General features: G+C 54.4%; 1 protein-coding gene across 1 annotated transcript; it reads right to left on the reverse strand.

Annotated features, from left to right (window-relative positions):
- Positions 1-2,017: 2,017 nt before the first annotated feature.
- LOC125545263 (protein PSK SIMULATOR 3) lies at positions 2,018-4,409 on the reverse strand. Its single transcript, XM_048709154.2, has one exon. The coding sequence runs from the start codon at positions 3,877-3,879 to the stop codon at positions 2,416-2,418; it is 1,464 nt and encodes a 487-aa protein (XP_048565111.1). The 5' UTR covers positions 3,880-4,409; the 3' UTR covers positions 2,018-2,415.
- Positions 4,410-9,702: the final 5,293 nt, after the last annotated feature.

Below are 9,702 nucleotides of genomic sequence, written 5' to 3' on the forward strand. Positions count from 1 at the left end.
TGCTTGGTGATCCTCGTTGCAGTGTTTTGACTTTTCTTGTCCATATAAATTCTGTTTAGCCGGAGGTAAGGATTTTTTTTTTACGAGGGTAAGTTGCCTGATTTTAGAATCTGGGTCAATCGATTTGGGGGAGAAGGAAGCAAGAGGCGAGGGCCTCGGTTAGAAACGAGCCGTAGTCGACGACGAGTCGACCAAGGCAGGTTTGAAGGTTAACAGTTCGAGGTAGACAATGGTGGAGACAGGGGGACCAGCATGGGCCCTGGTCCCCCCTAACAATATGGATGTAGTATTAATTTGTTGATGAACAGTGCAAAAATCAGTGATTTTCTATTGTTAAAACCCTATTTTTCATTGTCTTGGCCCTTCCCAGCCTGTTTTAACAGCCTTCGGCCCCAATGATACAATTTTCCCGGCTCCGCCACTGGAGGTACATGCGGAACATGCTCGTCGTGAAAGTCTGGTGGTGCGTCAATTTAGAGGGATGACCGGGGGTGGGCCACACATAGATGGGCGGCGATGAAGGGAGAGCGGGGCAACAATCTCCGCCAGTCGCCGCTGGGGTCAGAAGTAGGCGGTTTGGCTTAGGTTGCATCTGCGGCGGTTAGAGAAGAAGAGGAAATAAAACATTTTGACGCGACTAAAGCTTACCACTCCCATGTAAATTTGACCGACCATACATAAATCGCATTATTTTGGGTAAAGTCAATTTTCGGGTCATTGGATTAAATATCCAACAGCCGTCCTATTTCATCTTCCTTCTCTTATTGTTTCTCCTCCCACGAAATCGATTTACCCAAATTATAAATTTAGTCAACTTACCACATAGCTAGCTATCGTGTAGAAATTTTACTTGTGGGCGCAGCGAGGCCCTCTGCACGCTCATCGATCTGGTCAGGCCCTCCCTTGCTCTGGATCTGGTGTTGCGAGCTCCGGGCCGATGGGCCTGGTCTAGCTCCTCTGGTGGTGATGTCGTCGGCGGTGGTGGACTGGTTGCCGGGGCGGCGGCCCCGGGTTTGGTGGTGGCGGCTTCGGCCCGGGGGCAGAGTGCATCTGGGCACGGCGGATCAGGTGCCCCTTGGCTAGATTGAAGTCGGCCTCGAAATGTTCTGCGGTGGTTGGTGTGCTGCAGTTGGTGGTCTGTCGTGTGGGATGCAGGTGGTCGAGGCATCTCCGGGAAAAATCCTCTTCTCCGGAACCGGCGACGGTGGCGCGTGGGTGTCGCGATCTTTCCTGAAAACGTCGTTGTGGAGGTGTGGTCACCCCTCTCCCCGCGGCCTTGGCTCCGGAGGGAAACATCTGAACATCTGGATCGGGCGATGGAGGCGTCCTAGCGCCTTTCTCCTCCTTGGGGGCATCGTCTTGAAGCAGACTGCAACTATGAGACCAATGGTTGTTGGTGGCTGGTTCGTCGAGGCCAGGGGCGTCAATGTCTGTTTGGCAATGATGATGGTGCCAAGATCAGTTAGGGTCGCGGCTCGGGCTCTGGTAGTCGGTCTATCCGACGTGTCCGATGTGCTATTCCGTGGTTGCTTGGTTGTTGTGGAGTCGAAGCTGCGGTGGATTGTGTCCAAGTGGTGACGATGATAGGCACTCGGCGGTCGTTCGCGAAGGACTCGGTCGGCGCAAGCCCTGCATATTTCCCTCGCAAAGATTGTCGTCAAAGTCGAAGTTGTCGTTCGCTGGCGCGTGTTGCCATCTGTTGGCATGTGACCAGGTTGGCCGGTGGTGTCCATTTTTTGGGTTGAGTTGTATCGGTTTTAGCCTGGTTTTTCACAAATTAACCTGTCAATTCTTATTCTCTCTTAATCAATGAAATGGCCAAGTCTTTTACCTCGTTTAAAAAGAAATAAGCAATTCACCGCGTGGAGTCATCCACGGGTACAACACAAGTCAGACAGGTATCAACGTGTTCAACGGCGGTAGCTGAGCGCCTACGACTTCGCCACCACCCGGTAAAGGACAGGAGAACCGTGCCGGCAAGGATTTCCTCCGTGCGTGCTTGAACAACTCCCACAAATTTTCAAAGAATCAATCGTGTGTATTCATTGTACGTACAAATCTGACAAACTTATACACCGGCCGCTCGCTGTCACCGGCGTGAGACCGGCCTCTCATGCCGGCCTCACGCCATTGCCATTGACAGTGAAGTAGCCAACGACCACTGGACCTTGGCTTTTTTCTCCCTCCAAATTTTCAAACTAGAGAAAGAACGATTACTGCTGCTGCTACAGTCCACTATAGCTGCTACTAACCCCTGACGATCTAACACCAACCCCTCCAAAAAATTCAACTCTTCAAATCAATTGCTTTGACAAACGAACCAAAGAAGGAAGAAAGGAAAAAGAATGGGCTTTGGACAAGGTGTGTCGCCATGGCGCGCCGTCGTTGAACGGGCGGCGGGTGGGCCGACGGCGATCAGCTGACACGCACGGAGCCGCGCCGCCGCTCCTCGTACCAGCAGACGCAGCTGAGCGCGACGAGCACCTCCACGATCGCCGCCTCCGCCTTGTCCTTGTCCGCCCACCGCAGCGTCTGCAGCGCGTACACGCGCGTGCCGCCGTCGAACCGCCGCGTCCGGTCCATGTTCCGCTCCGACTGCCACTGCACCGTGTCGCGCGCCATCGGGCCCAGCCACGCCATGATCCGCTCCACGGCCTCCTTCCACCCCTCAGCCAGCCCGGCGTCCAGCGGCCCCGGGTCCCGCCACCAGTCGCGCAGCTTCGACCGCACCGCCGCGCGGAGCTTCCCCGGCAGCATCTCGTACATCTCCGCCCGCTCCGCGTTCGCCTCCTCCTGCCGCCCCTCCGCCTCCATCTGCAGCAGCTCCTCCGCCGACACGATCACGTTCGCGTACTGCTGGTCCAGCCCCGCGCCGCCCACCGTGCTGCTCAGCGGGTCCAGGAGCTTGCGCCAGTCCACGCCGCCCTTCTGCCCGGGCAGCGGCCTCTGCCCGATGATCGGGCACGAGCTGCTCAGCTGCTGCATCGGCGGGTGGACACGGGACGGCGCCCCCGCCCCCTCCCGCTCCCGCCGCGTGATCGGCCCCGACGACGCCTTCGTCTTCCCCGTCCGCGGGCTCATCAGCAGCTTGGACAGCCTGGTCTGGACGCTGTCGGCGGAGGTGGACGGCATCGGCGGCGGGAGCCCCGGCACGAACTGGCCGAAGACGGCGCAGATGCGGACGAACACGGCGCACGCGGCGCGCGCCATGAGTCCCACGGCCTTCTCGTAGCTCTGGCTCCACAGGGACTCCTCCTTGAGCCGCCGCACCTTGAGCAGCTGCGTCTTGATCTCCTGCTTGAGCGACTCGGCGCCCATCGAGTCGCCGGCCTGCGGCGGGTCCGCGAGCTTCATCGGAATCGGCCCGCTGAGGCGGCTCCAGCCGCGGACGGTGAGCTTCCGCTCGGCGGACTCGAGCTCGTCGAGCGCCTCCATCTCGGAGCAGAGCTTGGACGTGGCCGCCACGAGGCGCTCCATCTTCTTGGCCTTGACCTTGAGCCCCTTGGCGGCGAGCAGGTCGAGGCGCGCGTCGTGCGCGCCGGCCTTGACACTCGCGTACACCCCGGCGAAGTCGATGCCGCAGCGCAGGCCGAGGCGCGCGACGGCGGCCGCCGCGGCGTCGAGCGACAGGACCAGCTCGGCGCACGCCAGCCGGAGGAGGAACGCCTGGTCGGTGGAGTTGAGGTAGGCCACGCCCGGCGAGCGCATGGCGTCGGAGCGCAGGCGGGAGACCTCCTGCTCCGAGAGCGAGCGGTGCAGCGAGAGCAGCTTGGACATGGCCGCGCCCGCCTCGAACGCCAGTATGCCCAGCGCCGCCTGCGGCACCGCCGGCAGCCGGAAGTCCACGGGCAGCCACGAGGCCGCCTTGTGCGCAACCATCGGTCGGTCGACGGTATGCTCCTTGCCTCGCTCCCTCCCACCTAGTAGTAATGAATCAGCGGCACGGCCTGTCGGTACCTTTCTCGCGACCGTGGAGCTGGATCGCTTCGCTGTTGTACGGGCGGACAATCAAGCCATGGACGGAATGATTCGCCGAGCTGGGCGTCCTCGGCGGTGGCGCCGGCCGTCCCGTAGCAGCAGCAGCAGCAGCAGTACCAGCCCGTCGACGCGGTTGCGGGTACGGGCTAGGCTGGGATGGTTGGTGTGGTCGTCACAGCTCACGAACTTTGTTATATACCGCGGGCCGCCGGTGGTCTCTGCTCGGAAGTTAAGCCAGGCGCGCGGGCAATTAGATGTGGGGATGGCGATGGTGCGAGGGTTAAGTAGCTGCCGCAGCGTGCGTGGCGAGCGGAGCCGAGGAGAGGAGGAGGGAGACACGGTCGCCGGGCGCGTGGGAATGCCTGGGCGAAATGGTAGGCGCGACCTGCACGACGGAGCGAACGCCTGTTGCGGCGCCTGCCAGATTTCGGACTCGGGCCATGCTAGCTTATCATTATTCCGGGGTGGGGGCACGTCGCCCCCGGTTATTCTATGCCGAAACTGGCTTTAGTTTGCCTCTGGCTCGGTCCGAGGTTACGGCTGGGTAAACCATTAACGGACGGACTGGATCGGGATCTGCTGGTTGTGCAGGTCTCGTTCCTCGCCGAGGAAATTATTAAGGGTAAAATATATATCTGGGGCGCCCGGGAATTGATCCTTTCCTGCGAAATTACCGAGACATTTTCCAAGTAGGATCGTTTCTAGTATGGCAGTATGACATCTTGGAGTTCCCTTCCGGTATAAGAAATCTGGTTCAGCCGTCCCGCCGGCCGGCCGGCCGGACGCGTGTTGTGTTGATCATGTTCTCGTCGTCGATGAAGCAAGGTTCATGGACATGGCTGTGATATTTGACAATATCGCCCATATCCAACATGTAAAGAGTCCATGACTAACATGGCTCGCGGCTCGCGCACATGGCTGGGTGAGCAGTCGGTTGCGTATGTGCAGGGTGCCTACGCGTGCATGCATCCTGCATGTGTGCTGTTACTTACGGACTAAGATACTGTTGTAAAATGTGAGTCGTACAACTCAATCAAATCGAAAGAAATGGGCAACTGAATCGATCCCCATATCCGACCAGTACTGTTGTACTACTATATTTACCCTCTTTTTTTCAGATCATTGTATATGTTTTTTTAACACATCATTGTATATGTTTACTCGAGCAGTGTACTAGCTTGAGTAATGTACTGTGTGTAGATATACTTTAGGATAGTGCAAGTGTTTAGGTCTTCTTTGGTTTGGAGGAATTTCATAGGAATTCTAGATGATAGGATTCTTATAGGATTTTTTCCTTTAGAGCCCTTTGATTCATAGGAATAGATTCTTATTCCTACATAGGATTGGTTCCTATCCTCCACATTTCATAGGAAAATAAAAATGAGCCTAGACTTAATGAAAAAATTCCTTTGGTGTTAATCAAATGACATCTCATTTCCTATTCTTACTCATAGGATTTGGGATACATGCCATCTCATTTCCTACAAAATTCCTATTCCTACGATAATCCTATCCTATGAACCAAAAGAGGTCTTACTTTTCAGTTTGTGAGGTAACTGAAAAAAAATCAGCATAAAGTAAAGAAATTAGTAAAAGCGCAATACGTGTTTGCTTTTCTTTCCTCGAAAGAAAGAAAAGGCCACTATCGCCGCCGCTAGGAGTCTCCCCCGCCGCTGTCGTCTGGCGGCGCCCCTCGGCCGACGACCTCGGTTGTCGGTGGCGAGGGGGGGTGCTGGATCCATCTGTGTGGATATGTTTTAGACTCTCGTAGTTTAGGTTTTTTGGTTGTTCATCATCGTGGCTTAGGCGGCGACAATGGCAGCATCGAATAAAGATTCTTTAGATCCTACTCCGACGAGGCGATCGGTCCTACGGTTGGGGATAGATTTGAAAACCAGTCTGTTCAAGTCAGGATGGCGTGGCGACGGCGACATCCTCGTGGTAGACCTGTGTCCTCGGGTTCCGCCGTTGCGACAACATTTTCTCCAGCATCGGCGTGGAGCTTGGAAGGTAGTCCAGGAGCGGATGCAGATTGTGGTTTGCACCGGAGGCATCTAGAAGATGGTGGATCGCGTGCTGGGTTCGTGGTTCATGGATGGCAGGTGTGGTTTTCTCCTCCGGCGTCTTAGTCGTGTGGGGGTGGGACGTCTAGAGTTCAATGGCGTGTCCCGACTGTTACCCTGGACTGATTTGTTTAACGGTAATGCTTTCGTCTTTGGCGAGCCACTTTGGAGGTCCGCAATGCTGCATATCAGTGATGGTGCCGCGTCGAGCTCGAGTGTGGAGATGATTCGTCATTTTTGTGGTGCCAGAGGCAGGTAACGGACATCGGTGTCAACCTCAGAGGATTCTTCGGTCTTGTTTGTAATTTTACTTCTTGGTTGGTGTTTCTTTGTACAAAGGCTAACTTTCTTCTATTTTTCAGTTTTGCCAGGTTGATATGTACATAATATTCTTATGATATAAATGAGTCACACACTACAATCATGTAAACAAAAAAGGTAAAGGAATTAGTATTATGGTGTACACATCCAAGCACATTTAACTAGTCGGCCCGCTTCATATTCAAAACCAGTCAAATCAGTTGTGGCTTGACGTAGTTAGTTGAATTTATACTAGCTGATTGATTTAGCGGGCTGCACCCTTAACAACCAAGTCGAGTACTATTTTCCATTCCAAAATAGTTGAACCTTGAGGTTTCTTATTAAGTCATACTTGTTTAAATTTGATCAAATTTATAGAAAAAATATTAATATCTAGAACATTGAATTAGTCTCACGAGATTCCTCACAAAATATATTTTCGTACTATGTGTATTTGGTCATGTATAGATCTTAGCATATATTTCTATAGAGGTTTTCATATTTAAGCAAGTTTCACTCTGGACAAACTAAAACTTCAATTATTTTGAAACGGAGGGAGGGAGAAATAGTTTTCATTTCAAGAGGCGGTTTCTTTTCGTTTGAAAAATCAGCCTACTTAGGGAATCTAAGAAGATCCCCAAAAGTCATATTTGCTGAGAAATTTTCTGGTTTAGGTGGTTAACCCATATTTAGCAGATCCCTCAAATGGTTAAGCTCTTAAAATTATAGCTTTTGATCCCCAAAAGGCCACCCTCTACCCTATTTATCTCCAAGAAGGGTGACTCTTGGCAAATATAGGCAGACCGCGCCGCCCTTCTCGGCACCAAGCCACGCCGCGCCGCCCCTTCATTACCGAAGAGCGTCCGACCCATGAATCAGTTTGCGCTGCCCTTCCGGAAATAAAGCCGCGTGAGTTTGGGGAAGCGATAGGAGCACCGAGCGAGCCCACACAGGCCAACGATGCTGGAATGGCCCTTCTTCATAAGCAATGCTACACGCACGAACGGATAAATACATGATTTACGGGAAGGCTTAGTTGGGCTGGTTTGATTGGCGAGAAAGCAGGGTTATGGGGCCACACCCCTTGAATCAGGGGGGTGAAGATTAGTTGTAGTTGTGGAAGAAGCCCCGTAAAGCTTCATGAGCTTAGAATTTCTAACGGCAACTCGTAAATTTCCTCCCGCATCTGTCCGCTGGCCACTCCACGGACATGGATGCGGGAGGCCGCCATCCAATGCTAGCCGCATACATTTTAACAACAACTCTCATTAACCGGATGAAATTTGACCATACATGACCGGATTTCATATAAACACATTTGAATTTCATATAAACATGAAGGATTTCATCTAAACATGGCGGATATTATTACATTTACTTCAACTAAGCGGAGCTCGTCCGGCTAGGTCTAATTGGTCGCCAGCACCTGTTCCCCGTGTCCGGCCATGAACCAAGTGAACTGAAGCTTCACCGTCTCTAGTTCCGCCTCGGCGCTCTCCAGCTCCGCCTTCGTAACCTCCTCCTCCAGAGGCCCGGGAATTGAAGTTGTCCACCTCCACATCGCCGCCAAGCGACTAATCAGCCGACGATGTTGAGCCCACCAAGCTTGGCGTCGATGGAAGGGGGGAGCGGTGGCCTTCCTGGGACCATAGCAATGACGACCTACCATGCACTACTCTTCCTCGCTGTCGACGGTGCCCGCGGACGTGCCGACTTCATGGTCGTCATGGCGGGGCGCGGACTCAGCAATGTCCTCCTCCTCATTGTCGGTCTCACCGAACACCGCCTCGTCGTCGCACTCCTTGCCGGCGGCGCCACCTCCGCCACCCGCTGCCGGTATCGCAGCGGGCGAGGCGGATCTCGCAAGCGGAGCGGTAAGACTCCAGCAGCACCTCCTGCTCCGCCATGTCTACGTCCGGCACGACCGCTCTGCCGGCGGTGATGTGCTCCTCTGCGTGCAGATGCTCCTGGAGGAGGTGGTGGTTGTAGGCGGCGTCAGCCTGCGCCTTCCGGAACTGCTCCTCCCACTCCTCCCGCGCCATGTCCATGTAATGGGCACGGGCCTCGCCAATGGTCATGGTGCAATGCACCCACGGGGGTGGTGCGGAGGAGGAGCAGGCTGGCGCGGAGGAGTAGGGTGGCGCCGGTTCATAGTCGACAACGTTCTCCATTGAGACGTTGTCGTCTTCCGGCTGGCTGGCAGCCAGCCAGTCGGCAGCAATGGCGGCCAACCCCTTCTTCTGGCCCGACGCCAGCCCGTCCCAGAGAGCTTTGGCGGGGGAGGGATTCATGGTGGGAGTGGTGCGAAGATAGATCGAAGGTGGATGACGCGGCTATGACCGGGGCATCGACTTTTATAGCAATGGTGGGTGGTAGAGGGACGGACGGGTGGCACCGGAGAAGACGCATCGACAACCGTGTGCCATCAATGTGGGTGGTAGACTGACGGGTGGGCGGCCGTCGTGTCGTTTGAATGCGTGGTAGCCGCCTGCACCGGAAGCGGCGCGGGTGCTCTCTCGACTCGCGCGCCGCTTCAATGACGATGCCAGTGAGCGGTCGCATCCGCTCTGGCTGGGCATGAATGTGGATGCTGACGCTCTAGAGCGGCGCTGACCGAAAATGTGTTGGGAGGGAGGAGGGGTTTTTGGTGCGTCATGACGGTCAGAAGCGGGCTTGGAATCGATCCAGACTCCCGTAAAACCCCTTCACGTTTACCTCCAGTTTACGAAAGAAATCGCCTTCGGACCACTTCATGGACCAATATAAATCCGTGTTAGATAACTTTCGCAGTCCGGACGGATGCGGACGATTTAAGGGTCCACCTTGAAGATGCCCTAAACACTCAATGGGTGTACCCGTGCTACCAAGCATCAAAATAGCTGACATGGTTATGGTCAATATCCGCAATCACGGGCCAGTTAGACTCAACAGGATGCGTTAGTTCAGCTGGGAGACAGCTAGCCCATGGTTTGCTACTACTAGCAGTTATTGCTGCCACTAAAGTCAAAACTCGACTTATCAGCATGACAAGCGGCTAGCCCATAGTTTACCGTCCAAGTCGTCGACAGTGTCGCTAGCTCGACCCCGCCTCAATTTCTCCCTGACGCTGACGCTATGGCGCCAATATCCTCTCGTGACATCATACTGATCAACGATAATGAGTGCCGGTTGGAAGTTTCAAGTCCAAGTGTCCCGTTTCCTAGCAAGGTTGGACGATTAATCCCTTAGAAAAAAATCGGAAAAACTAACGCCCACACGTGTGGGTGTTTGCACATCGCCCACACGCCTCCATCACCATTCATTTTGCCACGTATGAATAGATGACATCAGCGAATTTTTTTTTGGTTTTTGGCTTAAAAAT

The sequence above is a fragment of the Triticum urartu genome, chromosome 3A, assembly GCF_056163025.1.
Source record: "Triticum urartu cultivar PI428250 chromosome 3A, HENAU_Tu73, whole genome shotgun sequence".
Taxonomy (NCBI): domain Eukaryota; kingdom Viridiplantae; phylum Streptophyta; class Magnoliopsida; order Poales; family Poaceae; genus Triticum; species Triticum urartu.